The sequence below is a fragment of the Falco biarmicus genome, chromosome 8, assembly GCF_023638135.1.
Source record: "Falco biarmicus isolate bFalBia1 chromosome 8, bFalBia1.pri, whole genome shotgun sequence".
Taxonomy (NCBI): Eukaryota; Metazoa; Chordata; class Aves; order Falconiformes; family Falconidae; genus Falco; species Falco biarmicus.
This window is the reverse complement of record NC_079295.1, coordinates 56,140,922-56,160,087: the sequence shown is the minus strand read 5'-3', so window position 1 is coordinate 56,160,087 and position 19,166 is coordinate 56,140,922. Positions and strand designations below refer to the sequence as shown.

At 43.3% G+C, this 19,166-nt stretch overlaps 1 protein-coding gene across 1 annotated transcript in view; it reads left to right on the top strand.

Annotated features, from left to right (window-relative positions):
• NSD1 (nuclear receptor binding SET domain protein 1) overlaps positions 1-19,166 on the top strand; it is a 65,974-nt gene that overhangs the window by 9,913 nt on the left and 36,895 nt on the right. The window contains 3 exon segments of the mRNA XM_056349456.1: positions 7,398-7,533; positions 10,548-10,720; positions 13,152-15,732. Coding sequence (XP_056205431.1) covers positions 7,398-7,533; positions 10,548-10,720; positions 13,152-15,732 — 2,890 coding nt within the window.

Here is a 19,166-nt window from a genome sequence, read left to right as displayed (position 1 = left end):
CAGAAGATTAAATTTGCAAACCCATGTTAAATGTTTGTTGCTTTTAAAGAAGCATTTAAAATGGAATAAAAAAAAACTCAACAAAAACCCAAAAAACCCCCAAACCAAACCAACAAACAAACCAAAAGAATGAACAAGCAAGTGTTAGTAGTTACACATTTAATTCAACCCAAACTCCCAGTTTTTAACCGTTGAGGTTCTAATGCAATATTCACTTTGTGCTGCATGTATGTGTTCTCTAGCAAGCAGAATGAAGCATTACAGATTAAGCTGTAATGGATACAATTTACATATATAAATTAGAATAACCAAGTTTTATTTTGCACAGTTTGAATCAGTTTTTCATTTCAAGGGTTTAGAAACTTCCTGTCTGAAGACGAACATTGTGTTTATCAGATGTCTTGCTTGTTCACAATTTGTTTGATAATATACAGAGGAGCACAAAAGTAAGGCTGAAAAAAGGGGGCAGATCTGATGACCTGGTTTCAGTTTAGGTTTTTATGCCAGTTCTCTGACATAAGGTACTTGTGATATTTTTTCTTTGTGAGACATAGCTGAGTTTTGGTAATGCCTGCAGTTCCTCTTGCTTGAAACATTTAGTGCTGGTTAGAAAAGCCAGATTTAAAGAGAACTTGGTTTATCACTTGAAATGTATGCGGATAATCAAGTGTTAAAAGAGTCTTTCCTGTTTCAGGCTCCTGGCAGTGGCTTGAAATCTTTTGTATGTTTGTGTGTCTGTGGATTTCTCTCCACCAGGGATCTGGTGAGATCGTACCCCTTCTTTCCTGCTTCTTTCTGCCTTCCTCAAACCTTGCTGTCCGGTGTGCTTCTGATTATTAGGATGCTGAAGTGCTAAAGCTTTCTATTGTACTGCTGTTCTATCCAGTCCATAAGGAAAAAGATCTCCATTAAGTGAAACAGGGATGCTGTTAACCAGTTACCTTGGTGTCCGAGACTTGGTATTCTCCCATCAGTACATTCTTTATTTAAAATCCAGATGTTTGTAACTCTTGAGCTTAATAGAAATGCTTCAGGATATATGAATTACCAAATGTAGTGCAGTCAGATCTCTTTAATTTAGCCTTTCACGGTAGTTCATATGTACGTAGCACCCTTTGCGTTTATAGGCTGCTGCAGCCTGGAAAACGTACTAAAAACTTGCCAAAGACAACAAATATCCGTAGGCATGTAGATAACAGAAGTTTGGCTTGTATCATAATCTCTGCTGTATTTTTTGCTAGTGAATATTTAATTGGTGAGTATTTAACACTTCTGCGTGATAATGGTCCCAGATAAGAGGTAGTATACTTTTTCAGATGTGAATGTAGGTCAGATGCCTGTTTGCTTTTTGCTGCAGTGCTGAATCTGAAGGAAGACTGGAGCAGTGCAGGGGACAAAGGGCATGTCCCCTGGTCCCCAGCAGTGCAGGCTGCCTGTGGGTTTCCAGCAGGCTTCTTCCGACTTCTGCGTTTGACTTGAAGTGTCAGTGTGATGATTACTGTGGTGAGGGAGGTGATGGCTTCAGCAGATACACCATGCAGGTGTTGTGGTTTGGGTGGTTTTTGTACATAACTTACTCCCGTTGGGCTTACCCTCTCCCTGTGCAGGGATTTATTCCTGTAAGTTTTTTCACAGTGGAGCACAGAGGGCTCCTGCTCTGCCTGCATGAGTGCAGGTTCAGGATTGGACCCTCTCTCTATAAGGGCTGAAAGCTCATACGCTCGGTAATGATACTTTGCGTGGAGGAAACTTTGATTGATGACGTTTTTGCTTGGCTTCGAATACTTACTAAGCTACGAAGTACATATAATTTAATATTCTTTCCATTTTATGTTTTTTTCAGCCAATTTGGTTTTGATTTCAGAAAAACTTACTTAAAACCGGGATCTTTGCAAATGAGAATTTATTTTTTGGCTTTCATCACAAGCAGTTACTAATTTCAGTTCTTGACTTTGCTTCAGTGTTGTTCTTAATCTCATCTCCTTTTTATCTTTTACGTGCAACATTCACCAGTAAAAATTATTTCCCCAATTGCTGTCTTTTTTCCTTTATCTGTATTTGTTCATTTCCCAGTGCATGAGTGTTGGAGCAGAATGAAATAATGAACAGTGGATCACTTAGACTTCTTTCCAACCTCCCCACCCTTAGGAGCAGGATGGTCGTAGGAATTGTTAACTATCTCCGACTGTCAGCAGCAGTTACTGTATGAGAGTTGCAGCCATCGCTGCTTGATTCTGTGACTGGAGTTAAAGGCTCTGGGCCCCCTGCTCGTGAGAGGAGCTGTATGGGCTCAGGACAGAAGGATAAGCCTGAGCTCAGAGGGCTGAGGTTGAAGCTGCTCTGCTTTGTCTTAAACTGTAATTTTGGAATTTATTTTTTGAAAGTAATAAAAAAAATGTCAAAATATTTTTGGAAAATTTGGAAAAATGAGGTTGAACTTTAGCTGCAGGGAAGTGCTTTTAGGATACTTTTAGCAATGCCCTTCCAGACTGGTTCTGGGAGTGCTTTTAATAGAATTTGCCCCAGTTGCTGCCCCTCCTTTGCAAGGGCAGAGGGTAAATGACCTGTTGTATGATGGTGAAATGGCAGGAGTTGGGAGTGGCATGTCCTAGGCATGGCACACTGGTGACACCAACCATGTGATTAGATTGTTAGTAGATCCTGCTTTAAGCAGACTGTTTTGCCCAGGCTAGTCCAAGTGTCTTCAGATGTCATCTCTGCCTCAAATTTGCTTTGTTAGATATATTTTTTTTGTGCTAGTACGAAGAGCTGTTGATCTTCAGCCAGTTCAGCCGTATCTGGGGGTGGGTTGTAGGAATTAGGTGAACTCCTTGCTATCTCATCCTGTTCAGGAGAAAACTAATGATCATTGAACTTTAAGGAAAAAAAGGTGGTCACGAGGGAGATGGTGGACTGACCATCACCAGGGTTCCAGTTCTAACTAGTAAGGAGTAGATACTGGGAACAGCCTGTTTGTAATCCTGGGGGTAGATGGGCTGCAGGGAGGGGCAACCTGATGCTGGAATGAGAAGGTTTGAAGAGAGCACTGGAAGCTTACGGGGCAGAGTTGTTGCTGCCTTCTGCCCCTGGCGCAGATGTATGCGCTGGCTGGTGCATGGGGTGTGACTTACCTGGCAGCTACTAGTGTGGTGAGATCTGCTCATGAGATATCCTGTGCTCCTGCTGCAGGGCCCTGGGCAGGTATCGGCTGCAGCGGAAAAGGCTATTAGTGTCATTGTTTATACTGTATTGTTCAATTATCATTTGGATTTGGCTGCCTCCTTTTATTTTCTTCCTTGGCTTTGATTCTGTCCACTTTGTGCCTGAAACAGGCTTGGCAGGATCTTCCTTCATTATTCTTGGAGGTCAGTGGCTTCCTTCTTGCTTTTCTCCATCCTCACGCACAGTCTCTTTTGCTGCCCCAGCCTTTCTCCAAAAGCATGTTCTGTCCGCTGCTTCATTGAATAATATCATGTTTATAATTTAAGTCAGGAATAAACTCTAATAGGGCTGTTTTGGCTAAGCATTTCTGTCACGTCTTTCCAAATCAGGTCTGAGTTTCAAGTGTGCAGGGCTATGATGGTTGCAGCTCAGTGTCTGGTCTCTGGACAGCTGGGCTTTTTGGATATACAATATCAAAAATCTTGGCTTGTGACAGTAGATGTATATCTGCCCCTTTGCACGCAGTTTGTTTGGTCTTACTGTGGCTCTGCCAAGCTGGTTGCATCCCCTGTCTCACTGTTGGGCACGTGGCTTGTCTGCTGCTGTGCCACACTGCGGTGGAGGTGACAGTACTGCTCCAGCGCTGCAGGAAAGTTGCACCCCATGGCTGTCAGCATATGCATGTGTTTGTGGACTTGTGCTTTGTGACACTTCTTCCCTCAAGATTAATGGATTGAACAGGAACTTCAAGTGATGTAACAAAGAACAGATAAGTGTTATTTTTGTCACTTTTTAACTTTGTCACTTTTTAACGATGTGGTTATTTTAAAGGGCAGAAGATTGGTGAGAGACAGTTGAGGACTGATAGTATGTGTGCAATAATAAAACCACTTAGAAAAGTAAGCTTTATTTCTTGGTATGTTTCCTATTTGCCTTATGGTGAGAATTTTAGGAGGGCAGAGATGCTTGCTTTCTATTAGAAAGCCTCCTTTCTCATGAAGCTGAGCACAGACTTTCGATATTTCACTTGGTGAATTGCAGACTGGTGTGTTTAGCATAGTACAAATTCAGGAGCTGACTTTCAAGATAGAAATGTTTGTGTCATCCTGCTGCTGAACCTTGGCTTGTGACCCCTTCCTCAGTGATTAGTGGTCATTTGGGGTCTTGCATGGGTGGAGAGAGCTTGAAAAACATTGGAAAGATAAATCCATGTCCTCACCAAAAATAGCACAAGGTGATCTGAAATAACTGCATATTGTCTAGAGTGTAGGCTGTAGCTTGTCCCATCTGAACAGCAAATTAATGCCAAACATACCAGCTCCCTTCAGGAGAATGTCTAGATAGATACAAAGCCTGTGGTGTTGCTCACTGACAGAGCAAGGCACTGTCCTTCCTTTTCTTGCTAACTCAGTCTCTTCCCTGCTTTGAATTTCTTCAGTGTATCAACACTGGAGTTACAACATGGTACCTACCTGGTATGCAATGGCTCACAAGTTTTTTTTATTTAAATGCTTGAACGTCTCCATGCTCTGTAGGTAAACAATGCTCTCTGACCATGTGTAGGGACTACATCTGAAGTTCATTGTTTTTAAAAAAACAACTTGCGCTTTCCCTAGCTCACAGAAAAATCACGGTTACTGCAGGGCTGAACTTTAGCCTGATGGCCAATATTAGCAGTTTGATCTGGGCATAGTAAATGTTAACTGTAATAGGAATGAAATTTGTTGTATTCTTACCCAAGAAATTTGGGGGCTGTAATTCTGGCATCATGCAGCAGAGTTTAAAGGAAGAGTCTTGCTGTACCTAGAAATGGTAATAACTGCTGCTTTCACTCCTCTACTAGTTTCTTTTTTTTAATGTTATAAACCTTAAAACTCCTTAGCAGAACTTTTTTTTCTATGGATATGTAAAGGCATCTCTGGCCAGGTGGTGGGATGTAGGGAGAGTAGACAGGGAAATAGTAGAGGACTGCAGCCTGCTGCAGTGTGTCCTGTTACAAGGCTTTTTCTCAGGGACGCTGGAACATGGCTCTTCTGATCTGCCTCTCGACCCACTGGTGGAGCCTTTGGTGGGCAACCTTGAGGCCAGTGTCTGACTACTAATGCCTTAGAAGGGAGAGAGCAAACAGAGGAATGAGAATGGTTGCTGGCTGCTCGGAAAGAGAGGTAACTGTTTAAGCATTGTCTGAATAGTTCCTTGAAAGCCACATTTTCAAGAGAGGCTGAGTGGGGTATTAGAGGGTGACAAAGTTGATTTAAATGCAGACTTGCCTCTAGGCAGGGGGTGTGGGTGTCCCTCAGGTGGATCAGTGTGAATGGCTTTGGCAGGTCCCCAGCATAGTTTTACTGTTCTGTCGAGCTGACTGTGCTCAGGTTACAGTTGTCAGTAAGATGCACATACATTGTACTGTGCACTGCGTTTGAGATGATCAGTTATGATATACATATGCTCCTTAAAGCCTAGGGTTGGAAGATGTGTTGCAAAAGTCACGTTTACAGGAAGAACAGAAGCTGGAAATGGAGAGAAAAAAAAAGGCTGGGGTGGTGGTGATGGAATTTGCATCTAAAAGTGCATCTGCTTTTTAAAAGCACCGGTAAAGGTAGCTAGCACCTCTGCTCCTGTGCTCACAGGTGCGTATTTTTGTTCCAGAAAGCCTGTGTTTGTGTCGTGGTGGAGGTGTGGAGGCTGCAGCAGGCAGTGACAGAATGAGGGTCTGCAGCCCTCTGTATGGTGTCTTCATTCCATGTTCCTGAGCTCCTGCTCAGTGATAAGTTACTGCGTGGTTTTTGATGGCCGAGCGAGAAGAATTTCAGCAATGTAGTCTGTAACATCAGTACCTGCTTTTTTCATGTAACAGAGGGGTTTATCCTTTTGTATTGTCTTTAACCACATGAAGAAAACCCATAAAATTCAACCTGATGCAGAATATACCTTTTATTAGAGAGGCCTGTTGTGTTTTAGTTGCTAGGATGTTAAACTGTGAATTGCAAGAAACTACCTTGGGAAGGCTGGTGAGCAGGACAGAGAAGTGAAGTGAGAAGGTGTGTATTTGTGCTGTGACAGCTTTAATGAGGAGTATATTGCCGCTATTTACTGGCAAGGATACCTGCAGCACTTTAGAGCTCTTAAAATGCTGAACCCACTTGGGATGTGCGTTGGCTGGTGGTGCTGGTAAACAGGCAGGATACCCTGCAGCTGGGCGTGGGGACTCCAGTGTCCTGTGAAAACCTATGGTACCTCGTCTTGTCTCCATTAGTCACACCACTGGTAAGCTCCTGGATCCTCTTTTTGGCAGAGGTTCTGCTCGTAGTGCAGCATCCAGGCAGAGAGCACGTGTGCTTAGCAAACAGCACAGGACCTGCTCTCTGCCCTTCAATAGCAAGACAGAAATGCCATTAAGCAGCATTAGAATTTTTTTTTGTGTATTGAAATATTTTGACGTTCTTGTGATCACTGCACAGCCGTGGGAAGCAGAGGGGGTTTGGGTGACTGTTTGTACACTGCTGATACTTGTGAGCAGTTTTTGGAAACAGGCAAAGTCTGTGTGTGTGTGTGTGTGTGTGTCTCCTAGAGGGGGGATGACTGCTCTTGTGCTCATTTTCTCCTGTTTTCTAGTTTTGGGGCAGAGCAATGGCAGCTCTGTGCATATAAACTAAAAATTAGGATTTAAGGGGTTTTTTTCTGATTGTGCCTGCTTTTGATTTCAAGTACTTTATGGTGAAGCTTTTTCCTGAGCACATCTGAGAAGCAGGGAGGTTATTAGTTCGTACATATCAACTGTTTCTTTTTGCAATTGATAAACACTTAATTTGCTGTTCTCATCACATTCTTCCAGTTAGGAGTGTGTCATTGCCTCTTACTACTACTTTTTTTTGGTATGTTTGAAATGAACAAATCTGTGTTAGTGAAGTAATGGAGGCTAGTAGTGACTCTAAATATTTACCTGCTCAAATGTGTGATGTTTGAGTGTAGTCACATACCAGAGGTCATGCTCCTTGCTACAAAATCACACACACAAAAAAAAGGTCTCAAACCCTGGTTTATTGTTTTGTTCTTTCAGAAGGATGAGGAGAACCATAGTGTTCTTTGAAGGTGTAGGAGCCACTAAGTAAAATCAGGACTTGCTTTTTAATGTAAATGTCTCTGGTGGCCAGATGCACGAAGGGGGGAGAGGCAAATCTCTTTAAAAGCATCTGGAGCTTTAGTGATTTCTTGTGTTCTGTTTTTTCCTAAAGATCCGAGCCAAGAAGAAACCCACTCCAGTGAAGTATGAAGTTGGGGATCTTGTTTGGGCCAAGTTCAACAGACGCCCATGGTGGCCATGCACAATTTGTCATGATCCAGTGCTGGACTGTCACTCAAAAATGAAAGGTACTATATCTACTCAGACCACAAAGTGGAGGTGTTGTGTATGACAGGGTGCTGCAGTTTTTAATTTAAAAAACATTTCTGGCCCTTGAAAGGAATGAAGAAATAGACTGTACTTTAGAAGACCTGGATCTATAAAGCAGGTGTAGATCAGGGAGGTGACAGGAGGAAGATGGGGTTGAGGGTGATGGAAGTGGCACAGATAGCTGTTGGACATGTAAGCTTTTCTTCTGAGAGTACAGGAAGGATGAGTAGCTAGACTGAGCTCAGGGCAGTGCACAAGAGCAAGCAGCCTCTCAGAAAGAAGATACAGCAAAAAAGGAGGTGGATCAGAGAGGTGAGGACAGAGACATGCAGTGGGTAGCCAAGCAGAGCTGGGAAGCTCGGAGTGTGTGTGGACACGGAGAATCGGCCAGGCCTGGAGAATGGGGGTCTGGAAAGGCTGAGAAGTGAGGTGTGGGGCAGTGCAGTGTAGCTGCTAAGTGACTGAAGGTGTGATGGGAGTGTGTGAGGAAGCGAATTTTTTTTTGGTCTTGTTTGGCACAAGGAAGCAAGGGGCTGTTTATGGGGAAATACTGGAAAAACCTGGAGATGGAGCCACATATGTGAAAGTTTAGGGCATAGTGTGTCAGTGAGACCAAGAGCCAGCTGAGTGTGAGGGAAAGAGATTGGGGAAATAACAGAGCTGTGCTTGCATGAATGAAGGGGAGAGCCAAGAAGGAAGAGAGTTTTACAAGCTGAAGGCAGAGAAATGTAGGTGAGTGATAGAGACAACAGAGGGGAGGTGATTGGTTTGCTTTTAGGATCATACTGGCTGCCATGGGGAGACTGTCACAAATGGAAAGAGGCTTGTTTATTTGCTCCTGCTTTCCCCTTCTGTTTTCTTTTTTGTTTTGTGGGCAACTGGAAACCACTTGAACTGGTACCATCTGCCACTGACAGCTCTGTAGACTGGTGAGGTTGCCACTCACCAATGTATTTCTCTCCAGTTTTTGTGGCCCTCGCCAGCCTAAGAACTAAGTGCTGAGAGAGAGTAGGCTATTTTTTATTTTTTAATCCCCCCTGAGCTGCCATCAGCTCAGAGCCCTCTAGTATTTCTCTAGAGACGTGAAGTAGCTTTTTCTACATTGTGCTCATGTCATCCCGAAGTCTGGTTGCTGTAGTAGTCTTACTTGCTATTTCTTCCCCTTCATCCTTTGGGAGGCATTCATCCTGATTCTAGATAATACTGAATGTGCTGTTTTAAATAGTCCCTCTCGAGTGCTCAAATTCCTGTCAAATATGTTGCCAGAAGGTATGCCAGACATACTCTCCCCCTGCATCCCTCCCCATGAAGTTTTGGACAGGATTTAATGTATATAGCTGTCCAGTAATCCCCTCTCAGCCTGTGTATGAGGATTTCTAATAAAGGAATTCTGCAGGGAGGAAACATGCTATTAACAAATTCCAGCAAGGTCTGATCTCCAGCTACATGATAGACTCTCCCATCATGTTTTATCCATGTTCAAACCAATAGAGCTCTGGGGAAAATTGCATTTTCCAGTTGTGGCTTTATGTAACCTCCTAGTCATCCTTCCCTGATGCTGAGGTGGCAGAATTGGGTGGGTCTGAATGCTGGTGCTTTTGGGCAGGGGGAGCTGCCGGGCTCTGTGTGCACCACAGAAAGCTCGGTCCTCCTGCCTTGGCTCTCCTGTTGCCAAGGGAACGAGCCCTTCAAAACAAGGCAGGTCGCTTCAAACTCATCACTTGTGCAAAAGCCTCTTTTCTTGGGTTTGAGGCATGGCGTTTTGTTTCAAGCAGTTTGCCTTTTCTTAGCAAGCTCTTGACTTGGAAGAATTTTTGGAGCTGGAAGATTGAGGCTCAGTGGCTTGAGTCCCAGTACTGTGAATGGGACAGATGAAGTCTGTCATCTTTGCCCTTGGTTTGATGTTGCCCTGGTCATTACTTGTCAACCTCCCAGTGGTCTTGGTCAGAATCTCAATGTCACCATCTTCATAAAGGCCAGGGTGCCCCATTGTGCTGACACTCCTGGAAGAGGCAGCACAAACCAAATGGGCTGTGAATTCTAGGTTCCTGGTTCAGAGGGTGAAGGTGTTGCCAGGAGCACGTGAAGCACACATTGCAGCAAGATGCAGGGAGAAGTTTAGATCTCTTGTTTCAAGCCTTGTTTGCTCTGTTCTAATGCTTTTAACCCGTCCTTTTTCACCAGCACCTCCAGTACTAGTTCAGTTCTTAATTGTACCATGTCTGTTCATCATTCTCACACAGAAAGCAGCTTTTGAAAAATCTTTGGTTGTGCCGTTATGATTGAGTTTCTTCTCTTGCTCTGCACATTCGTGCCCAAAGTATGGAGATGCTCATTGCAACTAACGTTTTGTCATGTTTCACGTAGTCCTTGTAGAGTTTGTGTGCATGTGTGTACTTAAATAATGTTATTAATGTTTTATGTCCTAAATAAGAGCTTGTTTGGTAACAAAGCATTGAACAAGATGTGGTATATCGTGGTGGGAGAGGCTCAACCTGTATGAGTAAATCCTGTCCAGAAGGATGTAATTCTGGGTGTTGCCAGCACACTGTTGTGTTTTCCCAACGGTCAAGTGGACTGGGCTGTTTAATCATTAATCAGGGAGTTGCAAAAATTAAATGTCCTGCCTAGTATGTTGCGTGTCTCAAGGGAAAAAAAAAAAACACAACTGGATATTTTTGCAAATTTCTTTTGCAGCCAAGCAGTAGTCTTTGCTCTCTAGGGAGATGACCCATCTTAGACCTGTTAATTGTTTGTAAGAAAAAACCCCAACAACATAAAAATGGAGAGTACCAAGACAGAACATAGCAGAGATCAAAGGGGGTCTGCCTTAGTTCTGGGTAGAAATCCCTAGAACAGGCGTTTGTGTGGGAGTATTATTAAGCAAAAAGTAGTTGAAATTAACTGTCAGGTTGTTACCGCTTTGTGATTCTTTGTGTGTCTTTATTCTGTTATATGCAAGGGGTTAATTCTTTTTAATTTATCAAAATAGTTTCCAATCGGAGACCTTACCGGGAGTACTATGTGGATGCCTTAGGAGAACCTTCAGAGAAAACCTGGGTTGCTGGGAAAGCTATTGTCCTCTTTGAAGGAAGACATCAGTTTGAAGAGCTGCCTGTTCTTCGGAGAAGAGGAAAGCAAAAGGAAAAAGGTTACAAACATAAGGTGAAAGATCTGTTTTCTCTAATATGTTTTTGATCCTTTGAATCTGCACAGCACAGAGTATTCCTTTATGCCTGGAATTACACTTTGACAGCTTTCTTCTGTGGCAGTGACTGCAGCAACGTGGCCAGGGACTTGCAATGAGCGTAGTTTATAAGCTGCCAGGAGTTTCTAAGTTCTCTTTTTTTATGTCAGGGTGTGGCCTGAAGCTTTTACTGCCCTAGACAGCTCAGAGAGGAGTCAGGTCTGTTGGTGTGCGCTGTGGAGCAGCACAGCCCTCTCCTGATGTCTATTACAGCACGCATCTAAATAACTTCTGTGCTCTCTGGCAGCCTCCTTTGGCTGATCTGAAGCAGAGGTGGAGCTGCACGCTTCACTAGGTCACTGACTCAGATAAAGCAGCGGGGTTTTTAGTCCTGCTTCAGTAATTTTCTTTGTAGAAACCTGTTAGGACTTATAATTTGACTTGGAAAATGCTTTGTCAGTGAGCCTATGGGAATGAGTTTTGTGGCTTGTTGCATCAAAGACATCGAGGTGCTGGAGCACGGCCAAAGAAGGGCAGCGAAGCTGGTGAGGGGTCTAGAGCACAGGTCTTAACCGGGAGTGGCTGAGGGAACTGGGGTTGTTTAGCCTGGAGGAAAGGAGGATCAGGGAAGACCTTGTCATGCTCTACAGCTGCCTGAAAGGAGGTTGTGGCAAGGTGGGGTTCAGTCTCTTTTCCCAGGTAAAAACTTAAGAGTATAAGAGGAAGCATCCTTATGTTGTGCCAGGAGAGGTTTACATTGGATATTAGGAAAAATTTCTTCACTGAAACGGTAGCCAAGCACTAGAACGGGCTGCCCAGGGAAGTGGTTGAGTCATCATCCCTGGAGGCATCTAGAATACTTGTAGATGTGGTGTTTAGGGACATGGTTTAGTAGTGGACTTGGCAGTGCTGGGTTAACGGTTGGGCTTGATGATCTTATAGGTCTTCTCCAACCTAAATGATTCTGCAATTCTGTAACAGCCCTGAGCAGTTGTAACCAATACACAGGGGTCTGGTCTAAGCCTTTAGGAAGGTGACTGGTGAAATTAACTTTTTAGAATTGCTGAAGTGAAGAAGTACAGAGGCTGCTGTGTTACTGTAAGAGAGCAGATAGTAATGCTAGGTAATGGTGTCTGTTTTTTTTCTTTTTCCAAGAGGTTTATTAGCAGTTGTGTACTCAACTTATGTTAGTGCAGAACCATTACATTATATGTGCTCTTGCAGATGTGAGCCCCTGGGTTTACTGCTCTCATTTGGTTTTCCTTTTCCAAGGTCATGTTCAGTATTGGCCCTAAGGACTTCTCTCCTTGTGTTCCCAGCCCCCTAACAACTAGTTACACACTCCCAAGTAACTTTTCTGGTCCTGGAAGTGCTGCATGGCTAAAATGTCATCCTATATGTAAATGGAAGTGCCAGTGTAGCTGCAGGAGAGGGAATCAAATGTTCGCTGCTTGCATAAATTTCTGGGTTTGCATTTGTGGAAGCCAAGATCTGATGCAAAACTGAGGGTATTTGGCTGGTTTGCTATCGGGTTCCATCAAACTTTTTAATCTGCTGAGGTGAGATTTTATTGGTGTGGGTTTTGAGGTTTTTTTTTAAGGAAAAGTGTAAGAAATTTGAGTTGTCCCTCCTGTCTTGGAATTGGTTTTCATTTTAGGAGTGTTTGTGAAACCTTCGGTTTGCTGTTGTGCAGCCAAAAACTGCACACAGGTAAGAAATAAGTTTCTTGCTGATTTTAGATGCTAGCAGAGGTTCCCGTCCAGTATGCAGGGTGCTTTTTGTATTAAAGGTACAGATTAAAGCTGGGAGACTTCTTGGTAATGGACATCTTGAATTTGCTAGAGTACATTTTAGATGTGTGTGTGTATATGTCACGTTTGTACCAAGGTGGATTGATGGAGAGGGAGGACTTGAATCATACTCAGAGTTCAAGGGATACAGGAAGAATCAAGAATGAGCAAAGCAAATGTGTCTGCTCAAATGTTTTGAAGAAAATGATGCTGCATTTGCCTTGAGAGGCTTTTGTTGGCTGTTGCTTTGCATTTCTGTGCCAGAGATCCATGCCATATGCATTCCCCTTTACAGGCTGTTGTGTTCAGGGTGTGCTGGGATGCCGGGACATCTGGTTCCTGGGAGGCCTGTGCTTGCAGGGACCTTTTTGTTGTTCTGGGAATGCACAGGGATTTTTATTAGGTTCAGCAGGTGTGCAGGATACTTACCCAGAGCAGTATTTTCTGTGTCCACTAGACACAGTCTCTGGGAATTTGTGGTTGTCTTAAAGACACAAAATGTAGGACTGTCACTGTTCTGTGCCATGTGTATCTCAATCTCACTTTAGTCTTGTTGGTTATCCACTCAAATTTTTTCTTTCTTTTTTTTTTTTTTTTTTTTGTCTCCTCTAATTTTAAGGTTCCTCAAAGATTTATGGCTAAATGGGAAGTCAGTGTTGGACAGGCAGAAGACATTCTTCTTGGGGGGCCAGAGGATCAAAAGTGCAGCCAGAACTCCAGCGAGCTGGACAGTGAGAAGGAAGCACAGTCGGAATACTATGCCAATGGCCCTGGAGCAGAAAGGGACAGGCGGCTGAATGGCTGTTTTAAATCCTTGGCATTTGACTCCAGATACCGAGCCAGTGAAAAAGGAAAATTGCACATTAAGCCACACGTGAAAAAAAGCTCTGACAGCAGAAAAAGGACTAGAGTAAAAAAGAGTGGTGCAAGAGGGGAAGCATCTAGGAGAGAAATCAAAGCAAAAATGCCAGAGCGCATAGTTAGAAACATGATTGTTGGGGACCTACCAGATAAACATGCCTCTCATGAACTTCGCCGGATTGCCAGCAGCTTAACAGCATCCAGTAGCACCAGGGAAAACCATTTGCTTTCCTCCTTTGGAGAAAGACGTTTTGAAATGACATCTTTGAAACCAGACTATGAGAATCGTAAAAGTGATGCTCTGAAGAACACTCTCCAAGGGGATTTGTTTTCCAGTGCATCTTTGGAGAGAGAAAAGAGCTCCCTGGGCATTTTGTGCAGTTCCAAATTACAAATACACTATTCCACATCTGATGCTGGTATTGAGAAAAAGCAAGCTGAATCGGATTCATCCTCTTCCCTCTCAGATGGCGGGAACAGTGACGTAGATACCATGGACCAAAGTTCAGAGAGAGCCTCTAGCGCTCTTGAAGTTAGTGATTCTTCAGATAAAGTGGAGAGGGAGTTTCCTATGACGTCAAGTGGAAACATTAAGCTTTCCATGTATCTTTCTCAGAAGAGCAACAGAAGAGCCAGGAAGAAGTCATACAGGGATCGCAAACCTCTGGGAGGTTCAGTAACCAGCAGACTTGATGCTGAATTTGCAGATGGGGAGCTTGAAGTAGGCTTCTCTGATGCTGAGATGTCATTGACGGCTCTTGAGTGCTCCTCAGATGTGAGAAATGACAATCTTTCCCTAGCAAACAAGCACACTACTCCCCAAAGTGTTTCCAAGGACAGCTCCTGGCCTGCTGTTGCAAATCAAGCAATCTTAAAACCGAAAAGTATGAAACTGCCCCGCATCAGGAGTATAAAATGCAAGCATAAAGAAAAAGTTGCTGGGTTGGAGCCTTCTCTTGCAGAAGAGGAGGGTGGTGTGAATCGCTGCTCTTCTGATACCAAAGGTTTCTCTGGCCTTCAGAGAGATTCTCTTCAGAGAAGTGGAAAAGTTGATGGTCAGAAACTGTTAAACAACATGCATGAGAAACCCAGGGATTCTACAGAAATAGAAACGGCGGTGGTGAAGCATGTCTTGTCAGAGCTGAAGGAGCTATCTTATCGGTCCATAAATGATGATGCTAACGACTCTGGCGCTCCAAAGGCCACAGTACCTTTACTTTTCTCTTCTGCCTCTGGTCATGGTTGTTTGCCTATTGAGCCAGATTACAAATTCAGCACCTTGTTAATGATGTTGAAGGATATGCATGACAGTAAGACAAAAGAGCAGCAACTGATGACTGGTCAAAATATAGTCCCATTTCGAAATACCAGCACAGCTGATGGTTCTGGAAGCAATTCTGCAAGTGGTCTGAAATCCTTGTCTCTCATAGGTCCCCCATATAAAATAGAAAAAAATGGAGATTGTGCCCAGGAAACAGTAAATCCAAACTCCACTATAAGCAGCAACTCTTTTTCACGCAATCCTCCAACCAAGTTGACAGGGATTGGTACTAGTAAAAGAGAGCCCGCGAGTACTGCTGTTTCTGGGACAAACGGCACAAGTTGTGTGTCCAAACGCAACTGTTCAAAATCTAAGCAGTCATCAAAGCTTGGAGATAAAACAGTTTCAAACAGAAAGGACTTAAAACCAGGAGGGCCAAGTAAGTTGCTAAGTCGGTTATCCAGAGATTCAGGAGAACATGCATTCCGCGTTCATGGTTCGGTTACCAGTCCTCTAGGTAATGAAGCAGAAGATACTGAGAGGAAAGAGTCTGTTGATTTAACAGAACATTCAACTGATGAAGACTCTGCCTGTTTATCTGATGACAATTTAGATCGTATTGGAAGGAGACCTGAAGCTGGTAGAAATATTGAGAGCTGCATTTCTGCTGAAAATGGGGAGAGTCCAGACTTGGATTCAGAGGCAAATAGTGAGAGCTCTCTTGGTGATGAGTCTAATGTTATAAATCACGTAGCACCCAAAAAGAGATGGCAGCGTTTTAACCAAAGCAGTGCTAGATCTAATAAGCACATCAGTAGATCTAGGGAACAAGGAAACTTGGAGAGTGCCTTTGGCCTGAATTCTCGTGGCTTTTCACTGAAGGGAAATGAGTGCTTGGGACGTAGGCATTCCCCTCATTCAAAGGTGCGTGAGGGAGACCTGACAGATCAGGACTATAAGAATCATTTAGACTTAGTTGAGAAACGTTTGAATGTATGTGGTAAGCCAAACAACAGTGTGATGGACTCAGAAACAGAGCTTGGCAACTTTGCTCCCCAGTCTGAATTCTCTGCACAAGGTAAGGGAGCTGGACTTGCGCCAGAGTGTGTATTTGTATACATTTTATACTTTTTCATTTAAAGCATAAGTTACGGAACTTGGGGCTGTTTGACAACATTGGATGTACACATCTGAGCTGAAGAAAGTGTGATACGTTGGTTTTGGGTCCTCTGTAAGCATGGAGAGCAAAGAAAGCAGAGTCGAGATGGGATTTTGCTTAACTTTTTTGTCAGAAAGTTCAAATACATTACAAATCATTTGTTCCTCCACAGTGAAAGGTAAAATAAGCATCCTTGCAAGCCTGGAATTATTTTAAAAAAAAACAACTTCTACCTTTGTAATATGTTCCTTAGAGTGACCTGCTTGGTGTTAGCTGGATCGATCAGTGCTAGAAAATTGTGGGAAACTGAGCCTCAATTGTTTTTTTTCTGGTGCTGTTTGACATGGTGTCTGTCTTTGGCTTGTTCTATAGGATTTCATCAAGGTCTGTGTTGGGGGTTCTTCTGGCATTTTAGTATGGAATTTTATTAGCTGCTAATAATGAATTGGGGAACACCACAGATTTCTTAATTTACAGCTCTAGTGTGGCTGAGGGGTTAAGGGGAGAGCAGAAGAGGGGGAAGCTGCTAGGGAGGCTGGGCTGGAGAAAGACAAAAAAAAAACCCCAAACCCACAAAAAACCAAAAAGTGTGTGTGTGTGTAGGGAATAGGTCCCCCAAAACTGTTCAACACATACCGTGCTCAGGCTTCTGCAAAGAATCTGGGGAAGCAGATCTTAATGAAAACAACAGAATTAGGTTTTTACATAATTTCACCAAACTAAATTGCTCTGATCTATTTGCAATATCATAAATTAATATAACTTGAGAGAATTTTGAGCGTGTATACACTTAACATGTTCCCCCAGTGCATATCTTTGTGTATTTTGCTGCTACTGGTTGCTGGAGGGTGCCTACACCTCTGTTTTTTAGTGTGGAAAAGGCAGCTCCTTGCTTACTTGTAGGACCTGCCCAAGGCAAGTCACAGCAGGCACAGAAAACAAGCCCATAGGGTGTAATGCATGGGGTAAAAGTTCTGGTTTGAAATCATAACCAGCTTAATCATTCACTGACTGCTGGCTGTGGCTGCGTGTTTTTGAGGACTTTAAGTCTTCACAGAACAGGCGAGAGGACGCGTATTTTTCTGGGGCTGTCAGGGCTCTGCTGCAGGAGTGTCACAGCCCGCTGGAGGGAGTGAGTTCCTCATTTGCACCAAGATGCAACTAACCTCATGGTGGTTTTGCAATTGAAGTGCCCTCAGTATGTTGCTACATGAGATGAAGATGCAAGTCTACAGAGAGAGCTAGAGAAGAGCTGGTAACAGGTAGTAATATTAGGAGAGAAGCAGCAGAGGAATGCAGCAGGCTCCTGGGCAGAGTGGTGTTGGAGAGGAGCACAGAGCTGTCCTGGTGCTGCACAAAGGGATGCAGTGACAGTGAGAGCCTTGGATTTGATTGCAAAAGTGACAGATCGGCAACTGCAGCGTGATCTTAACTCCCTTGTCCTAAATAGCATATAAGCCTTGAATCACACCTGAAGCTCCTCTGTACAGGTGTGTTAGGAAGGCACTGGAGCCTATGTGAGTGACAAGCTGTTTGGACTGCTGTAACATCCCCAGTGTGCTGGTGGTAGTGAGTAAACCTCTAGTGCTGTGAAACCCGTTCATGGAAACCAGTCTTTTTGTATCGGGCAAAGCCAATTACGTAGAAAGTAGAGAGAATGGTACTGGAAGGTTGTTGTAACTGCAGTTTACACAGGAGGAGTTGTTTCTTCTGTTTGCCAGTGCTCTGAGAAGGTGTGGCTAATCCTTGTCTGCAGCAGGCAGAGTATCAGCATCAGAGATGGTAACAGATTGCAGTCACAGCTGTGCGATTTCCACAGAGCTCAAGCTATATAAAGTCTTCATAGTTGAATGGCAACTTTGGGCATATTTTCGCTATAAACTTTGGGATGCAATTTAGAGCAAGTAAGGCAGAAGTGAAGATTGGTGGAATTTGCTGATGTACAATGTTTTTATAAGTAATAGTTTCATCAGGTTTTTGATGTGCCAGTGCCAATCTGACTGCATTTGGGATTCACTTTGGGAAAAATGTGCAATTAAGTCAGTCCTTCTGGCACAGGGCTGTGGGCTCTGCATGACTTTGGGGCCCCAAATAGTTGCCTGGTGAGGATACTCATCCTATAACTGGTTATGTGCTGAAATGTGTATTTTATCCAGACACCTGTGTGGAGCAGTAATAGAGGCTGAAAATCGTTGTTTGAGAAAGTTGTTCCTTTCTTCTTTCGGCTAAGTTTGATGCTTTTGTGCTTGTTTAACCACAAAGCCACAATAAAGCGTAGCAATCTTGTCCAGCATCCCTGTTCTGAAGTGTTGCACTGGAATGCTTTGTTAGAAAAATGTTTGTTTTAAAGAAGAAAAAGCCACCTCCTACACATGAAAAGAAGCAAAGAGAATATTTACTGTTTGTTCCTAAACTTCCAGGAGACTGCAAAAGTTTTTGTGACTAGGAGAAATCTTTTGGCAATATTATTTGATAATTTTGAAAACTAAAAAAGGGGAAGAGTCAGGTATTCTGGGAAGTGAGAAAAGCTTCCATCATCTTGCTTTTGCGGCTTGCTGGGTAGAGATGGTGTAGAGTGTCAGGGTGCTCTTTTTGGTGGGTAGATTTTTGTTGGGTTTTTTTGTGGTTTTTTTGGGGTTTTTTGGGGTTTTTTTGAGTTTGCAGCGCATTGTGGAGTAGCATGGGTGGTTAGGTTTGTGTTGAGGAAATACCTGTTACTGTGGTTCCCTTGCAATGATGCAGCATTGTGCAAACACAGACATATGAGCCCTGAAGAGCTTGCAGTTGCTGGCGAGAACTGTTCACTCCCTGATCTCATTGTGAAATCTATTGTCAGGAAGCAAAGCAGTAAATGGGCTTGCAGTAGCAGTTGTAGTGTATGTAAAAATATGTTAGGGAGGAGGGAAAGGGAAGGAGTTAGGCTTATGTTGTACTAGTGAACTAGGTATTACGGGAAAATTCTTTTCCTGAGCCCCTGCCCTAAAACCAAAGGAGTTTGTGTTAACAGCAAAGGTAGCAAGATGAGCCCGAGTTGCTAACAGTCTTAGATTTTGGTAAAAGTACTGCAGGAAGCTTAGATGTAGTTTGTCTAGGGAGACATTGGGTGAAATTCCAGGATTCTCTCAGATATTTAATGTTTTTTTGATTTCTTATCTGAACTGCTTGAAGTCTCTTTGGTCCTTAAAAATCCCACCTGCCACGTCAGGATATTGTGAAAATAGGAAGCTCAAAAATTATGAGGCTGTATCAAAGAGAAAAACGTATCAGGGCTCTTTCCACATGGAACTTCTGGAAGGGAAGGCAGGAACAGCTATTATCTACAGATCATGAGGAGAATTTTGTCTTGTGACCAT